Source organism: Natator depressus, chromosome 4, assembly GCF_965152275.1.
Source record: "Natator depressus isolate rNatDep1 chromosome 4, rNatDep2.hap1, whole genome shotgun sequence".
Classification (NCBI taxonomy): Eukaryota; Metazoa; Chordata; order Testudines; family Cheloniidae; genus Natator; species Natator depressus.
Window position 1 is genome coordinate 54,497,117 of NC_134237.1, and position 19,260 is coordinate 54,516,376.

The 19,260-nt window shown below is 38.9% G+C and overlaps 1 protein-coding gene and 1 long non-coding RNA gene across 2 annotated transcripts in view; one reads left to right on the forward strand and one right to left on the reverse strand.

The window, feature by feature from the left end:
- The window catches only part of OTUD4 (OTU deubiquitinase 4), a 42,918-nt gene extending 30,556 nt beyond the window's left edge, over positions 1-12,362 (reverse strand). Inside the window, exons 1-5 of the mRNA XM_074950942.1 lie at positions 12,289-12,362; positions 9,613-10,125; positions 8,599-8,682; positions 6,486-6,536; positions 2,589-2,635 (exon numbers count right to left, since the gene is read on the reverse strand). Coding sequence (XP_074807043.1) covers positions 2,589-2,635; positions 6,486-6,536; positions 8,599-8,682; positions 9,613-9,777 — 347 coding nt within the window. The 5' untranslated portion in view covers positions 9,778-10,125; positions 12,289-12,362. The remainder of the gene's footprint in view (positions 1-2,588; positions 2,636-6,485; positions 6,537-8,598; positions 8,683-9,612; positions 10,126-12,288) is intronic.
- Positions 12,363-12,492: 130 nt separating this feature from the next.
- Positions 12,493-19,035, forward strand: LOC141985841 (uncharacterized). Its single transcript, XR_012639034.1, has 3 exons — positions 12,493-12,570; positions 13,519-13,675; positions 18,914-19,035. It is a non-coding gene; the product is annotated as an uncharacterized LOC141985841 (long non-coding RNA).
- Positions 19,036-19,260: the final 225 nt, after the last annotated feature.

A 19,260-nucleotide genomic window follows, 5' to 3' on the forward strand; every position in this document is an offset into this window, starting at 1 on the left:
GTGCAGTACCTCATGGGAGCTATAGTTTGGTTGCCTTGTCTTATTTTCCTCTATAGGCTAAGCTCTCTGATTGGACTACATCTCTTATGGTGCACTATGGTCCTTCACCTGCCTGGAGAGGGAAAGCAGTGCATCATGGGAATCCTAGGCCACAGTACGTCTTGGGGAAACCCAGTCCATAGAGGACAATGGGGTCATGAGGCAACTGAACTATGACTTCCATGCAGTACCACAGTAGTATTTCTAAGTCAAAATATGTCAGTTTTCTGGTTAAAAACAAACCCACACACACCATGGAAACTAGGCACTAAAAAAAAAAAAAAAAAAAAAAAGCCACACACAACCCTCAATTTTCTGCCCAAAAACAGATTCAGAGAATTTCGACCAGGCCAAAGTACAAGTGAACCTTGCAAATGAATACAATACTATTCCTCGAAACAACAACATGATATATAAATCCATTATACTCAGTTAACATAGAATCTCTCTGTATGAAACCAGTAAAAGTTAAACTTGGAAACATCAGACCATAAAATTCAGAGTTATAAATACCAAAGCATTAACAATCTGGACAAATGCAGAAGGTAGTTTAGTTTAAGTCTGGATGTTTCTCCCTCTCTCTCCCAAGTAACTATTCAAAATTTTCATAGAACTTCTCACTCCACTAGTTTAGAATGGTTAAGGTACTATAATCAAGAAGTAAAAACAACAGTGTATAGAGGCCTCTTAATTTTGTTTCATTTCTTGTCAAATGGCTAATGTAATATGGTAACCAGCTGAAACTCATTTGTTGCTTTGCATACAAATATTAATAATATATTAACAGGCATGGAGACTGGGCTGCTTTCTTATTCCTATAACAGAGTTGAAGAACATTGGTGAGGCAACATGAGGAAGTTTGGACTATCCCTGCCACACTGAACTGTTGTGCAGTTAGACGATTTCCATCTCCAAAGCGGTCAATCCAGCACTGAGATTCACCTTGTACAAAGGTATGTGTTGCCAAGTAGATGTTGCACAAATGCAGTGATGGCTTTTCAAGTGGAAATAACACTTCCATATCACACTTAGAAGGATTCAACACAAAACACACAAAGAGCCTATTCCATATTATACCTTAACTAAATTATATTATTCCAAATTCGCATTTAAAAAGAAGTTTTTTTCTTTTATTACCATAAAAAGTAGCATATAAAATGTCAAATGTGATACAAACTAACAAGAACTGGAAAATTCACTGTTAAAACCCACATGCTATCTTATTTGCCTTTTCTGTTCCACAAGAGTATGAGTGAAAGAAAACATCAATCATTATCTTTTGTATTTATCCTTTGGATAAAATTCCCACTATTTTAATTCTTTGTTCAGTAATCACTATTGTTTTTTCCAATTTCTTAGTCTCCTAATCAAATCAGAAACACTAATAAACTCTGCAAGATTAGTGTGTTCATAGGTAAATTTTTAGAGAGAGAAAAATATTCTAAAAACAAATCAAGAAGAAATAGTTTGGAAAGGAAAAATGTATTCTAAATCTCCTTGATCATTAAGTTCTTCCATCTTTCAAGGAAGCCATCTTTTTTCAGGAGATCTAGAAAAAATTACCAGACATCAGCCAACAAAAGGCTAGTAACAAAGATTGGGATGGAGCAGAAACTGGTCTGATCTTCCATTTTTTTCTTGACTAGTGTCTGGCAAGAGTAGCCTGTCATCCCTCCCTATGTCTGGAAATGTATACCTCCTCTTGCTTCCCTTTCTTTTCTCAGAAAGGGGGAAGGGAAACACGATTTTTCCTCCCACCTCCTCCAGAAAGAGGAGGTGGTGGTTTCCCCTCAACATGCCAGTGCCTCTGCTGCTGCCCAGTAGGGGTCTGAAGCTGAAAAGATTCTTGCATTTTTCACTCTGCAGGGAAATACCAGCACCACACTCCTCCCACCACTTGCTAATGAGAAGAGGAGGTTCCCTTGGGTGTGTCTGTCTTGGTGTTTAACACTTGGGGTCCTGGATGCAAATATATCCTGCCTTCAAAGCAATTTATCTATTTTTATTTCACCACCAGACTTCCCCCTCCATTTATGAGGGCAGGTAAGTGGTTCTGTCTAGAGACATAAATCCAGATTTAGTACTGGTGCAAGCAAGTGAAATGACTGTCTTCAATGGAGTTGCGCCTGTCTACACTAGGGATAAATCTGGCCCATAACTAGCCAGCAAAAAGTAATGAAGCAACAAGACCACCAGCAGCCTGTCCTTAGAGATTAAATATGTCCTGACCAGCAGTTCTATCATCTTTCATCTGTCCAGAGTCCATGGCTCTAAAACTGAGTCTCACTGGCTGCCTAAAATGCAAACCGCATAGAACCTCACACAAAGTAACATGCAACTTCATGCACCTAAAGCTCACCTAGTACTTTGAAAGTAATATTTCATTGACATTGTTTGGTTTTTCAACATGAATGATCCATTATTTAAAGAGCAAATTTTTCAATTAATGTTTAATTAGCCAAATACTTCATATATACACCTGATTAACTGAAATAGGTTGCATTTTTCCCATTATACAACTCATTAAATAGTATTCAAATTTTGCTTACTTGTACATAAGAGAAAGGGCACTTATTTCCACTTGTCCAACCCACTCCTATATGGAAAAAGAAAAACAAAGCAATTCTTTCAAATAAACTAAAGTTTTATTGCACATTTGGATAAACAAAAAACAAAAAAAAGCAAAAAAAAAAAATCACTTCCATGAGATAATACACAACATTCTGGATTTCAGCCAAAGGTTTTACTTTGTGTAGTCACACTCATTTTGGAATATGGAACATCAAAATCATAGATTTTGTAACTTGGAATAGTGTATAGAAACGGTTTTTCACAGTTGTTCTCTTCACAAATTTAGAGAATGAAAGATCATCATGCATAAGAAAATGTAATCTGGGATCAAAACGCAATGAAAATAAAGTTGTAAAGGTACTTCAGTCAACCTAGGCAACCAATGGGTAAAATTTTGAAAACTGATTTTGAAGCCTACCTCCCACTAAAAGTCACCACTCCTAAGTCTATTAGGTGCTTTTGAAAATTTTACCCAATACCTTTAAAACTGTCCTTGCAGGTCTTAAATTAAAGAAAGAGAAACAGGCCTAAATAAGCACCCATTCTGAGAGGTGTCATACTATTATTTCTATTTCTAAATACAATGGGGAACTAAGATACTACAGCCTAGACAGTGCAAAAATCTTGCCTTTTACCCTGAAAGATCTTTTGTTTCATAACCAATTATTACTGCCAATGAGAAGTGGGAAAGAGGACAGACAACTTATTGTCTATATTGCCCACTTGCTGTTGCTGCATACATTCACCTATAAGTATCATAGTGAGATAAGAATCTGCTGTCTTCCCTCCCTGCCCCTTAAGTTAATCAGCAAGAAAGTAGTACATGGTTATTACCCTGAAGATAAGAAAATCATGTCTATCAGCGTTCATTTTTTCCCCCGCTATGCCTTTTTTCTTTTTTTAATAGATGTTCTAAACTCAATATCATATGAATATGCTTTAAAAAGCATAATGTAATAGGAATTCACATAACATCCCTTTGTTAAATTTGTTCCTATGTAGTGTGACGGCAGATTGTGGGCAATCTTACTGCAGCCACATGGGATGTAAAAGAATTAAATTGTACTCTCCACCTACAAACCATTTGTCCATCCAGTCTGGTACCTTGTTTGTAAGTATCAAGATGCTTCAGAAGAAAGTATAAATCACCCATACTAGACAATTACACAATATTGCTGCCTATATAGGGAGGGAAGAGTCTTGCAAACTCCAGGCAGTTAGGACACAATCCACGTCCCATTAAAAATCAATGAAAAGACTAACATGGACTTCAGGGAGTGCTGGATCAGGCATTTAGGGGCCCACTGTCCTGAAGTACAATAGTTGACATGCCTTGTAAAATTTGTTCCTATCTAGTGTAACTGCAGCTTGTGAGTGATCTTACCACAGCCACATAGGCTATAAAGAGGATTAAATCATACTCTCCACCTACAATCCCCTGTACAGCATCCCTGGACCTTGGGTCCATGTGCAAGAGGGACAGTAGATTCTGTGCAGCCATTACTTCCCTGCCACAAACAGGACAGAGAGGGGGCACATATGGACTTCAGTAAGTTACCAACTTCTGCAATTCCGCACCCAGTGCAAGAGTAAAGCAGAGAAGCAATTCTGACACTCCAATATTTTCCAGTGAGAACTTTATCAAAGACTTTTTGAAAGTCCAAATTAATTCTAATGGCTCTCTTTAATCCATTCTCGGTTATTCCTTCAACAAATCTGAACGGGTTGTCAAGATTCTCCTTTAGAGAAGTAATATCAAAGCAACCTGGCACTCAAAACCTACATTTTAAATTCTGTTCTTTAATGTAGGTACAAAAAGGTACTGGAATGAGTGTCCTGGAATTCAAGTCTTCTGTTTAATCAAATTCCAAGACAGACACAGAAAACAAACACAAGCTTCTTCAACATGACTGGTGGAGTGCCTTAATGCTTAACTGGAGGGACCACTTCAGAGATAACCATGTAGTTCTGCAGAGATTGCCAACAAAAAAAAAAAAAAAGCAAACAATCATGGTTCTGGTGGTGTTATTTTTATGTGCACACCTATCCACTAGTATCTAGAATGAGACTAACCCTTGCTTCTCAAAGATCAAACAGCTGACAGATGATAAAGAGCTGTGGTCAATACTAACATAGCCAGATTCAAACCTCTAACTCAATATGCAATTAACTTAATACATTTTCAAAGTGCATTAAAGAATACATATTAACTAACTGGTTAGTATGCTTTCAGAGTTGTGTTGTGTGGATGCACGTCATTTTAATGCACACAAACTAACAAGGCATAATAAACTCCTACTGTAAACAATCCCTAAGAAGTGAAAGTTGCTGTATTCATTACCACCCTAATGCACTAACAACTCTTATATAAGATGTGACTGGACCTTTAGTTTTTATTCTTCAGGGTTTTTTTTAAAAGTTTGTTAATTTCATACTAAACTAAATTAACTGAAATTCATTTAGGACAGAGCTGAAAGGTGAATTTCTAGTTGCCTATTTTCTGAAATGTAGTTGAGAGGAGTAAAAGTAACACCCCGTGTGTCCTCTTTGGCTTCTTTAAAAATAAAAAGCAAAACAGCTCATTTTACATTATACAGGTAGAGCTCTCCTGACTTTTGTACACATGATAGGGCATGTCTATGCCCAGGGGTTTTGCCACCAATGTAGTTGCATCAATGCAACCTCTACTGTAAACATGCTGCCCTGCTGTAAACCACGATTTAAATTAGTTTAAGGGAGAAAGTTATGGATTACATCAGTGCAGAGTATCTAGACTAGGAGTTTGTGCTATGCAGCTACATCACTATAGTTTCACCAGTGACTAGACACCCCTACGCAGATAAGACACAAATCCATTTTTTTTCCTTTGCAGATCATTTTTAGAAGCTGAGAACAAAAGTTCACTTGGGTGGCCATACAGTCTCATGACCTTTTTGGAATGGCAGAAAGGTCATGGTAGGACCTCTCAGAATGGGTGCATGTACATGTTATTAAAAATGTCTCACTCTTAAAAAAATATTTTATTAGCTAGATCTAGTAATGTAGTTACTGCACCACTTTCTTTTTACTTTGTTTTTCCTATACTCTGGAGAGTTAAACATCATATTTTCAAAAGCCAAATCTCCTCACCTTTGCTAGCACCTTAGATAACAAACTGAGAGAATTTCCATTTAGGTTTTTATTTACCATTTGTACTTCCTTAAGCTTGTATAAAGAAAACTGGTCAGTTTCATTTTCTGATGCTTGTCCACTAGCACAAGGGAGTGACATTTGGGTTTTAAAAGAATATTTAAAATTAAAAAAAAAAAAAAAAAAAAAAAAACCCACAACTGTTTTGGTTCATTTTTTAAAAATGTGTTTCCCTTTCAGAGTAACATAACAATTGTACTGTAGGTAAGTTAATACTCCCTGGAACACCAGTCTCTCTCACTCTATAGATTTCACATACCAACAAGAGAGATATAGTCATGTGGGAAGCAGAGGCCTGCCAACTGTGGTACCACTGCTGGTGGTGGTGACAAAGACTATGACATAATTAAAGAAGGAAACGCAGCCAGAGACTGAACAAAAACTGCTTAAGAAACCATAGTCCTCTTCTTCCATACACTGTTGTCATACCACACAAAAAGAAAACAAATACAGAAGTAAGCATCTGCCCACATGTAATTTTATGATCTTTCAAAATTGTCATTTTTGAAAGAGAATTTTTTTCAAATAAATTCAAACTCCAAAACAGTGTATGCATACATCAAATGTGTCTGTACACGTTCTACATATCTACATATAATGCACTGAGATATCTTAATCTAATTTCAGTCAGCCAAAATAAATAAATAGATATTATATTCTATAATGCAAGTTTAAGTAATACATACCTGTGGGTTTTCCAAACATTTTAAGTACTCTTCAAATGGCCCCTCTATAAACTGTAAAAATATGACCGAAAATGGTTTATTAGATTGTTAATTACCATAATACCCAGGAGCCCTAGTCATGGACCAGGACCCCACTATGCGAGGTGCTATACAAACACCAGAACATAAAGATGGTCCCCACCCCAAAGATCTTACAGTCTAACATGATACTGAGAGACAGATGTAGGAGTACAAAGAAACAATGAGACAATATTGGTCAGCATGATAGGTAGAGGTTTCAGCACACCAAAGCCTAACTGTTGTCAAGTTTTTTGTAAGCATCTTGGCAAAGGAGGTTTTAAGAAGAATCTGTGAATGTCTGCAAGGAGTACCTCTCAAGCACATGGAGCAGCATGGAAGAAAGCATAAAGGTACTTATTTGAAAATTTAAGGAGTGGGCAATGGAACCTTTGTTTTTGTGTGTTACCTATGATGACCTTTACACATAAATAAGAGCATGAACAGTGTACTCCTTTCTGCACTGACCTATCATCATAAGTTATCAAATATTTATCAAATGTAAACAAACTCTAAATGCTGCTGCTACCACCTTTGATTACAATCATCAAATGCTACTATAAGATTATTATAGGATGTAAAAATCATGTTCCATGATTTTTTTCAGAGGTTTGCAATTACAGAATTTACATCTACAGACACGGTATTCCTTATAAAACTATAAATTGCTTGTAAGAATTAGACTATAGGCCCCTTACTGGGGAACTTTGTTTCTTACAAGTTTGAAAAGCTCCATGTAACATGATCACACCACATAATAAAATAAAAAAAGTCACTTTAAAAATCCATTAGTATCAATGACACCTTATTAATCAAATCTCAGTCTTAGTCATGGTAAAAATGTAATACTCATCAAAATGTGAGAATTTACTTACACAATTATATTATGACTGCTATAAAGTAAGTGGGAACATTCTTCAGCAATCTATTAATAGTCTAGAGCAATACCACAGGAAACCTACAGCTGAATAGCTTTTTATTTTAGTATGGTTAGTACACGTTTTTAAAGGGGGGGGGGGGGGAGAGCACATTCCAAGAAATGTATATCTTCCAATAAGCTCATGGGGTCTAGTTATTAGTTGTAAAGAAATGTATAATGAACAGTGTTAGAAAAGTAGATATATATTTAATAGTGTTATGAGAAAATGTAAAAGCAAATTTTTCTGCTTTCTGTGTTTTATGACACAGTTCTAGAATCTGCTAAAAAAAAAAAAAAAAAAAAACTCATAAAGATGGTTTGTGCCTTATCTTCAATGAATTCTTGGTCTGTGTAGATAATGAGGCAAAGCAAACCAGACAAATGTGTGATTTACTAGCCAGGTGTGGATCTCCAAAATAAGACAGACTAGGGAGGATGGATACTGACTGGAGAAAAATAACCAAATAACTCCAAGGCCACAAGAAACAGATACATAAGAATAACACAACTGTTTTAAGAAATAATGGAACACATTAAAGCATTGAAAAAAATGATTGGATTGAGTAAGGAGGAGGGTAGCACAGGGGGGAAAAAAAAAAAGATAAGAAAAGGCCAATTAGAGTTTTATCAGAATAAGTAATAATGTATTAGAAGGATTTGGGGTCAGTTATGATATACATATGACAATATTTAAAGATATGGTAGCTTTAATAATTTGTTATGTACACATCCTTTATATCCTGTAACATCATTCAGGCACAAAGGGAGGGGGGGGGGGGAGGAGATAAATGCAGAACATTCACCAGATCCGATCTGATGATGACAGAAACAGCCTGCCTGCCCCCCAAGACTGGGTAACTGATCACTGCTCTATCCTGCTCTGTTTTATTTTTGCTTTATGCTTCATTAAGGTGGTAGTATACTGCCCTAAAATTTTCTTACTAGTTAAGCTTAGTAATTGGTGTGGACTGTGCTTTTCACCCAACATAGTGAACAAGCAGCAATTCCTTTTAAAGCACTTGCTTTAAACACCTACCTAGGTAGAATCTAGTTGTTAAAAACCCTGCTACAAACCAGTAGAGCAGAGCTAGGAAAAGAGCAAAAAAATACTTAGGAAGAAAAATGGTATTTACTTACTGCTTCAAATTTTTCTCTGTTTTTCCGAAGATAATTTATACAGGCGTTCCTAACATCAATATGCAGACATTGTGAGTGTAACACCTACGGGGGGGAAGAGAGAAGCGGCAGTTTAAGACTCTTGATGGAAGTTAACGATTGGATGATGTAATGAATATAGGTTAAATGTAAGCTTGGAAAGAATCAGTTTTTTTAAAATTAATTTTGATGAATATTTATTTCAAAACTGACAACTGTACAAAATTAAATCAGCTACTTATTGAAAATTAAATGACAAGTCAAAATTTACAGTAAATTTAGAAATTTAATATGAAATGACTATTTATTGATAGAGTACTAACTGTCCATCAGACTTTGTTTCCCCCTTTTCCTGTATCACCACCTTAAAAGGAAACTCCCACTATCAGAATAACTTTAAAGAATTAGAGTCCAAATTTTAGTTTAGTGGAAGAAAACATTACTCACATAATTATCAACACTCAAAATGAGCAGGATACCTGGCTCAGAATCTGAAGCACTAGTCCTCCCACTGCTATTTGTATTTAAGACACTATTTTTTCAAAATGCTGTTTCACTGAAGTAAGGGGGAAAGTGTGACATGAAGATAATGATGATCTTACTCCAAAACTTCAGCAAACTCATTCACACAATCTAAAGCAGGGAAGGGCTTTCAAGATCTTTCCTGGATTGTTTTTTATACAAGGTGGCAAATCCCAGTTTGCACTAATTTTACACTAAAAAATGCACTGCTGGGACTGGCCAGAAGGGGTGTTCAAAACCTCAACCTAAATTCCCTAGGGGAACAGGAAGATTGTGCACACATACCAATATGTCAAACTCTTCCCTCCCTGAGATGTGGTGCTTTCCCTTGGCACAGCTAGTGTTCCTTTAATCCCCACTCTCTCGTTTTTCACCCTCATCATTAACACCCACTAATGGGATCCATTTCCTCCAGGTATCGCCAGCGTTGAAGTGCAAAGTGCTTCTGGTTACTTAAATTAAATAACTACTTACCTGCTCGGCTACAGCCCTGAAAAGACAGGATCCATCCTTGGCAACCCGCTTTCTATATAAACCCTGAGATCGCAAGTACCCGTCCATAGAAGCGTCCCCAGGAGCCTCCACGCCGCTGCTGGGATGACTCTGCTCCCCGCCATCTGTTTTGCAAGCAGCCTCCATATTTACTGCTTAATACTGCAGAAAATCGCTGCAGCTCTCCTAGCCCCACATGGCAAAACTGCCCCACAGGCAGGTAATGGAAACGGCCGCAGCAGGTGGGGGTGAAGAGTGCTTCCCTCCTCAGCAATCCGGACGGCAGCAGCAGAAACAGCAGCTGGCCTTACGTTGGCAAATTGCATGTGCGACTCATCGGCAGATTTTTACTGCATAAAGCTCCTTAAAGAGAGTCGCTTTCTGGCCTCCCTAGAGGGCCCGACAGCTGCTCCTGGAAAGTAACTCGTAGGGGTCCAGATCCGACCCCTTCTTCAGGGCGACGATTACTGCTGGCTCCTCTTGTACACACCCAAGCTACAAGGCGGAAAACAAAAGAGAAAGGACATGTGCTGCTACTACTACTGCCAAGAAATGGTAACCTACAGTTTGTTTTCACTTTCAAACCGCTGCCGGAGATGTTACTGGGAGTTGTAGTTCTACAGAAGCAGGAAGTAGAAGCACAGGGGTTGAGGAGGGGAATCCCTCCGAGCCAGAAAGGCTCCTGTAGGAAGGGGGAGAGGACCGACGTGCTTAGTACAAGCAGGTCACCACAGCAGCCCTGGCATGACGTGAAGAGACAATCCCCTTTTCCGATGCAAAACGCTTACACCACGAAGTGAACTAAATTTTTCATATCAAACTACTACCGCCCTCTTTCTAAATACTTCACAGTTTAGGGCTCTAGTTTCACTATCTGGTCTAGCAACCTGCCCAGTGCACTTGAAGTTTCGATTCTTTCTGTTACTCCTCCCACATTAGTGTTTGTCTATAGCTGGAGACAAGAAGAGGGCAGGCATGTAGCTTGCAGCACAGACTTTTTCCTTGGCTAGATCCCGCCTTGCTTTTTACAGCAAAACGCTGCTGGGACTTCTGATAATCATGTCTTTGGATCAATCAGAAATGCCATATGCGTTTCTGGGGTTGTCCTACCAGCTGGGTATAGTTCCTCAGCTAAACTCCCATTACAAATTAAGTGGCTTAAATTTCATGTGGCATTTCACAAGTCTTATTTTAAAAAAATAAAAAAAAACAGAAGCAAGAGAACTGGAAAGGTCAATTTTCTTTTCAGTTCCATAACTTGTATAAGGTAGTATAGTTGGAAAGTAAGTTAACCTCGGTCAATAATTAGTGATATTCCAAGTATTGTGCTCTCAAAAAGCAATGCAAAACAGTCAGTCCTCTACCAAAAGGGCACGTTGCATTTTTGCTGTATTGTACTCTTAAATTTCAACTGGTTTGAGGCAAATTACCACCCATAAAGTTCCTTAGAAGCTTCTTGCATTTCATTTGGCATTCTTCAGGACCTTTCTTCCTTTTTCATTCCCCTAAGTGTTTTCACTCACATTCGAGTTTTGCCTAAAGGAAAGGCAAATCCCAGCCAGCATAGCACCGTAGAGACCAATAAAAATATTTGAGAACACTGAGGGGCGATCACAGGAGACAGAAGAAGGGCTGGAGTCACAAACGTGGCGAAGTATAAATTCAGTGGGGATAAGTAGACGCACTTTCCCAGCAGAGCCAGACCAAGTTTCCGTTTGACTAAGAAAAGGAGTACTTGTGGCACCTTAGAGACTAACCAATTTATTTGAGCATAAGCTTTCGTGAGCTACAGCTCACTTCATCGGATGCATACTGTGGAAAGTGTAGAAAATATTATTATACACACACAAAAAGCATGAAAAAATACCTCCTCCCACCGATCTTCTATACTTTCCACAGTATGCATCCGATGAAATGAGCTGTAGCTCACGAAAGCTTATGCTCAAATAAATTGGTTAGCCGCTAAGGTGCCACAAGTACAGCTTTTCTTTTTGCAAATACAGACTAACACGGCTGTTACTCTGAAACCTGTCGTTTGACTAAGGTTTGCTCATTTTGTCTTTTAAACTTATCGAACTAGGCACCAAGGCCAATAAACCCTGTCTGCTGCGGGACCATGCAAGCTGTAGCCCAGTCTCCCGACAGCGGGAGACCTATGAACTTGGAAATAGCTTAACGCTGGAGCACCCAAGTCCACACACACGTACAACTCAGCCGGGGGGGAAGAGACAACACCAACTGAAACACCGTGACACCTTCTCCCCCGCCCCCAAAAAAGGAGCACACACACACACACGAACACATTCTGCTTTATTGATCAGAGAAGTTCCCTGGCGGCCCGGCCCGCCATAGAGCAGCGCCCAGCTCTGCCTGCAGCGGCCGTGGAGGTTGAAACGGTGCAACCAGCGCAGCTGCAGGCTTGGGCCAGAGCTTCGCACCGCTTTGGGGAGGGGCAGGTGTGTTAGGCCTGGGGCACAGCCGGAGCGCGGGAGCCGCGGCGGCCGGGCTATCCCCGCAGCCACCGGGTGCCGTGCGTGTGTCACCGCGGGGCCCTGGCCTCGCTCACTCAGCAGGAGCAGGACCCGCCTGCGGGGAGCCGCCGGGCGAGGCGCTGGCTCCAGCCCCCTGAATTGCCCCTGCGCAGTGACTGGTACTTACCGAGGGAGGGGCGGGCGCAGCAAGCTCTGACTCTCCCTTCCTCCTCCCCGGCTGCTGCCGCCGCCGCCGCCGCCTCCTCCTCTTCTTCTTCCCCGCCCCCCCGCGAGGCCCCTGGCTAGCGGCGGCGGCGCAGACACTTCAATCTCCCGCGTCGCCTTCCTATGATGCTGCCGCCACCCCCGTCGCTTGCTGTTGGTTTGTTCCACCGGCCGCACCTGTGCTGGTGGCTGTGGCCTGCACCATGGCTCTCCGGGGTGTGGTAACAAGTCGAGTTGTTTCCCTGTAAGCGTCGGGAAGCGGGTGTCTTATACGCCCCCCCTCGGAAGTCACTAATGGTACCATCCGGAGACTACTTCGCTCCCGCAGGGTATCGCTGGGCGCTCCAGTTAATGCGGAGTGCCGGGCGAGGGGTTCAGCCGGAGCGATCCCAGGAGGATTAGCCTGGCCTGCGATATTACTGGGGGGTGGGGGGCTGTTCACACGAGCACGTGTTACTAGTTGAACTGATATAGTTAGACCAGTATAATCACCTGTGCGCGCGCTCTTCTTGTGGACTAAAGTAGCTTTTTTTGTTTAGTTTAAATCCCAATAGGAAACAACATAACTCGAATGGGAAAAAGTCTCTTCCACCAGAGACTGGGTGTCTGCCTGAGGCTTTATTCTGTTGTTGCTATATTTAGGCTTGGCAGAATTTGATTTTTATTTTTTTTATAACTTTGACTGCTAATAATTATGTTTATTTTAAACATTTTTTTAAAATATTTAAATTGTCTGACTTCCTTTCCCTGGGACATTATGGGTGGTCAGACAATAATTACTTAATGACAGTAGATCTTGAGATTCAAAAAGTAAAAGCTTTGTAACTATTAAAACACAATTTGTCAACATCACATGTCAAAACGTTAGTTTCATGTAAGGCTATTTACTTAGTATAAGTTCTCAAGCAGCAGTTCTCTTACTTTTGCCTACATTTAAATATTTATTTATAGAAATATATTTTTTGTTTTTATGGATACAGTGGAATTCATGTTAACTAGCAAATAGTTTCCAAGCCTAACTATTGATTTCAATTCACACCTTAGCTTACATGGTATGACTTTCCTATGTAGACAAGCCATTAGTGAAAAGCAGCAAGAAAACATTATTTAGGTTAATCAAGGCTAGAGAAGAGTGTGCATCTTTCCAGAGGGATGGAACAAAGCTATTTATTATTTCTTATTTGTGTTACAGCGGTACCTAAGGATTCCAGCTGAAATCAGGGCCCCTTTGTCTAGGCGTGGTACAAACATACAGAAAGAAAGAGTCCCTGCTGAAGACAAAGGGTTGTGGGGAAGTGATATGACCTACAAGCAGAGTGAACAATTTGATGATTCACAAATGTCATTAGGTACCAAATTTTTGTTTTTGTTTGTTTTGATGACAAGGCAACTGCAGATGAAATTCAGTGTAGATGTGCAAGTAACATGTATTGGAAAGAACTATTTTAACGATTTATACATATTGATATATGCTAAAAAAATATTCACACAGGAAAAAGACCTGCGTATTACTATGCACATCACAAGGAGGTGAGAAAGATTGGGACTGGCTGGGCAAGGAGCCTAGGACTGAGATCGTAGAAGGAGCGGGAGATATGGGAATATTGAGACACACTGGGGCAAGGACGCTTGTGGGAGACTGAGATTATATGAGGAGGTAGGGGATAGTATGCAATTATGTAATTAATGTAACAATGAGGAAGCAAATGAAGGTTGCATGGATAGCCTTAAATCTGGCATTTCTTACTTTTGAGTACCTGACTTTGCAACCTTAACTTTCTTTTCTCATTTTAAGTGTAATTACACAAATAGATGGTACCTTCTTATACTGAGCACTCTATCTAATTTTGGTTGCACTTTCTCAGTAAGAATGTGAGAATATATGTACAATTTCTTTAAATCTGTATTAGGAAGACTGGGAGAAATGGAACTAGGGGAAGTTCTAGACAGGAGATCAAGGGAATAGCTTTAGTGTGATAATAGTTGTGGGTTTTTTTCTTTAGGTGATTCTTTGTGAATCTTTATCTTTGTTGTATGACAAAAAATAATAGGAAAGATCCAGAGAAAGGCAATGAATATGATTAGAGATGTGAAAGGCTTCCTTTATAAAGAGAATCTAAAAGACCAGTCTGTTTAGCTGAGAGGAGACAAATAAGTAATAGAATATATAAAATAATGAATGGTGTTGAGAAGGTCAATTGGACACACTTGTCTCTTAACACAAGAACAAAGGGCCATTCGATTAATTTTAAAAGCAACAAATTAAAACTGATAAAAGGTTGGTTGTTTTTTAAAAGTGTCTTTAACCTCTGGATTCACTACAACAAAATATTAATGAACCAAAGAGTTCAGTAGGAGTCAAGAAAGCAGTGGAAACCAATATAAGCATTTAAACTACCTAGGAAAATGTTAATAGGATTATCAACCCTCATGCTTTAGAATAAGGTATTTCTCAATGTGAGTAAGGGTATCACTATCTAGTCATAAGTTTCTAGGCGGTTGTGAATGTAACAAATAGCAAGCAAGGGTTTTCCCAAAATCTTTCTCCCAAATCTGAAGAGTTCATTTTAAATTTTGGGTGTAATTCTTCTTATTGAATACTGACCCTCAACAGAAGAATACATCCTGGTGAATCAGGGATCTGTTAATTGGTTTTAATGTCTGCAACAGATTCCAAAAATTTGTTGCTCTGCGTGAACTCAGGATGACATAGAGATCCTCTACTGGGAAAAAAAAAAAAAGCAGTATTTTTCTCCCTATACAATACTTTGAACTGGTGTACACACACACTGTGATAAATGAAGGGGGGGAGGGGGTGGTAACTCCCTTTTATGGACACCCAGCCAGCTAGCTATAAAGTCCCTCTTGGTGGTGGTTCTCTGCTTGCTTTACCTGTAAAGGGTTAAAAAAGTCCTGCAGGTAAAGGAAAGGGAGTGGGCACCTGACCACAAGAGACAATGGGAAGGCTAGAACTTTTTAAAATGGGGGGGAAAAACTTTCCCTGTCTGTTGTTTTTTCTCCCGTAAAGAGGGGAACAGGGAGCAGTTATTCTATGAGAAGCTTTAAGCCAGGTATGATCATAAATCATTGGATCATACCTAGAACTACAGTACTTATTTGGAACTCCCAAATGTGTAAGTAGATCAGACATGTTTAGAAAGATGCAATTAGGGTTATTTCTATTTATATGTTATGGCTAATGGACTCCTCTGTGCTAACCCCAGATGCTTTTGTTTGCTTGTAACCTTTAAGCTGAACCCCCAAGAAAGCTATTTTAGGTGCTTAAATTTTGGGATTGCTCTTTTAAAATCTAGCAAAAGCCTAAGTTCCAAATGTATTTTCTTTCTTTTTTTTGGTTTTAATAAAATTTACACTTTTTTTTTTTAAGAACAGGATTGGATTTTTGGTGTCCTGAGAGGTTTGCACATATGTTGTTTAATTAGCTGTTGCCACCAGCTAATTTCCTTTGTTTTCTTTCTCAGCTCTTCCCCGCAGGGGGCGTGAAAGGGCTTGAGGGTACCCCACAGGAAGGAATTCCCAAGTGCATCTTCCTGGGTTCCAAAAGGGGTTTTGCATTTGAGTGGTTTATCAAGCCAAGGTCAGAGAAAAGCTGTAACCTTGGGAGTTTAATACAAGCCTGGAGGGGAAAGTATTAATTTTTAAAATCCTTGCGGACCCCCCACCTTCTGTACTCGAAGTGCCAGAGTGGGGAATGAGCCTTGGCATACACACACTCAAACCATTCTTAACTGACTATTAACTGTAAACATAACTGATGGAAAATATTAAATCCCTACCATAACCCTCTAAAGTAGAACAAATGGTTCATTCTGACACCCATTGAATTCAATGGGAAGATTCCCATTGCCTTCAGAGGGTGTTGGATCAGGCTTAAAACATGAGAGATGAGCAAAGCAATCAGTGTAGAGAATTTATGAGCCTTTGTGTTCACTGACATCTTCTGTAATTCTGTCAGAGAGGAAGGCAGGCCGTTGATAAAGGGCCTGGATTTCTTGCTTACATTGATGAACACCGCATATCACTGATAATAATAGATAACAGAGGATCTAAGAATAATTCTACTGTCTGCGGAGTCAGTATCCCATCCAGGTAAAAAATACCTACAGTACTCTCAGTTTTGCATACCTTAGTTACTTCCCAGATGGACAACAGCAATGCATTCTACATGTATATGAAACCGTCAGCCTTCAGAAAACTACTAATTGTATAACCTGCAGGAGTTTACCTCCTCAATAACATGGGCTACAGCAGGCACTGCTGACCTATTCTCATCTCACTACATTGGCTCCCTATAGAATATCAAAATCAAATTCAAGGTCTCAGTTCTTATTTTTAAGGAGCTTAATGATCTGGGCAATATTTAAAGGATTACTTAATGCTCTGGGACAAACATTGCAGTCAACAGCTCTATTCCTTGGGCACAATGAAACTGAACTACAAGGGCCAAGACTGTACAATAAATTCCTGTTAGAGCTAAGAACCATGACAAACATCATCACCTTCTGTTCCAAGTAGACAGGAAAAGTGAGAAGAAAAGAATTACATGTGACATGCTAGTCACAGAATTTTATTCGCTCTGATACCACAGTGAGGGGTGAAGAGTAAGAATCTGAATAGAATAGCAGGGTCTGATCCCATTTCATGATCAGTCCCTAATTTGGGGAAAGTAATTTTCTTGTATTTGAATTGTCAAAGGCACACTTACTTTTCTCATCTTATCAAAATCAGAAGCATCTGGTAATCAATAATGTGTCTACGTTCAGAGTATTAATAAAGGGAAGGATCAGAAACCATGTCTTGAGTTTTAGTATTTGAAGTTTAGAAAAGTGATACATTCAGCTCCCTGAAAACTAAAAAGAAACCAGATAATTCCTTAAAGACACTCTAATTTCATTTTTTCTCATGGAAAATTTTTTACTTTAGAGTTTGAGGAATACATGTACACCATTGGCCAGGAAAAATACTGCCTTTTACCTTGTAGAGCATCAGAGGAGTCCAAACTTAGCATAGATCTGAACTTTTGTGCATGTTCTAAATCTAAAGTGACAAAGGTTTTGTTTGGCACTTCTGCTGCTTGTGGTTATCACACTTCCTCTGGTTTTTCCTTTGCTGATGTTATATTGGCTAATAAAGAGGAAAAGAGCATGTAGTATAAGCCTGAAGTAAAATCAATAACTATTTACTACTAGTCTTAAGCCATTATTTCTCACAGAAGAATAGGAAATAATTTCAAATATGCACATTTGTGGCTATTTAACCTTTCACAATCCCTAATAAATTAAAACACAGCAGCATTTGGTTAGACTTAACTATTTTGGTTTTGATTGGGGCATATGATGAGTGGTACTTTCTTGTAGGTGGAGTAAGTACTATTTATGTTTTAATATACATTAATCATTAAGAAACTACGCACCATGTATTTCTAAAAAAAATTACAGATTCATTGTAATACACCTGTCTAGAAGCTCAGTGATCTTTTTAATACAACTTTATAACAGCAATAATCCTGTGTAAAGTTGTCCTACTGCCATTATAAAAAGGAATATATTAATTTTTAAAAAACCTAGCTAGGCATTTACTGGATATGAGAAGTTCATGCTTATGTCTGTAAACTTTATTTATGACCAGATTCTAGAGCCATTTCAAGATAGAAATGCTTATATTTATATAGTGCTAGAGGTATTAGTGGCACTTTAAACATAAAAGAAGACAAGTTTTCTGCCCAGAGGTGTTTATAATCTATACAAATACAATGAGTAAAGACACCATTAACATGTAGTGGGCGGGGGGATGTTTATAAAGGCAATGGTGAAAGCCCAAGAGTTTTGAATGCTCCACAGTGTGTAGGCTATATTGAGAACAAAGAAAATGAGAGGAGAAAAGGGAGGTTATCTTCAGCAAAATGTATGATCTTAATTATGTGGAGAAAAACTATTTCTGTTCCTGTTCAGAAAAAAATCCAGCTCGAATCAGTCTAGGATATTATGATGTGTAAGATCATAAGATAGAAGATGGTTATTTTTTTCAAGTACTGTGATAAAAAACAGAAGGTGAGAAATCTGTAGTAGTTAGTGTTGAGGTCAAGGGGAGAGGGTTTCTTCCCCCATGTACCCAAAGTTTGTGGACAGGGACCTATTTTATAGAGCGGGGAAGTTACCTGAGAACTAACAAATTTTGACAATTGTGGTAATGTATGTAGAGAGCTAAGAGAGAGAAGTTGCTTTTCTCCACAGACTAGATATGGACAGACTAAGACTATCCACAGACTAAGGCTGTAGATGACTAGAGGAGACTTTCTACTTGGAAAGGCGCAAAAATGGATTCAAATATATTTGTGTCTAATGCCACTACAGAATATTTATTGTTTGCCTTGTAATGTACTTGAACAAGATTCAAAGAAAATTTTAAAAACTTATACGCTTGTATCCTATTAGTGAGACATACAGAAAATGATTTAGGCACTTTTTAAGAGCCTTTCTTCTGAGGATTTCAAAGCACTCTGCAAACTAATTAAGGATCACAGCACCTTTAAGAGGCAGCTAAGAATTGTTATCCTTATTTTACAGGTGGGGAAACTGAGAGAGAGATATTAATCAATTTGCCAGTGCTCATGCAGGAAGTCTGCGCCAGAACCGCACATAGTACCCAGATCTTCTGATTCCCATGTTTGTGTTCTGACTGCTGTGTTCCTATATCTGTCCTCTCACAGCTACAGTACATATGCTTTTTTTAAATAATGTATATGGTCTGTGTAGATGTTGTTTCCTTTTAGTATTTAAATGGGCAGCAGTTAGTGCTAACACAGACTTGGCTGAATTAAGTGGGAATGCAGTAAAATTCACTAATACCTTTTAAAATGAGTGTGGAGAAATTTCAGGTTGCTGATAAAGCTCTAGGGTTGCCTGATGTCTGA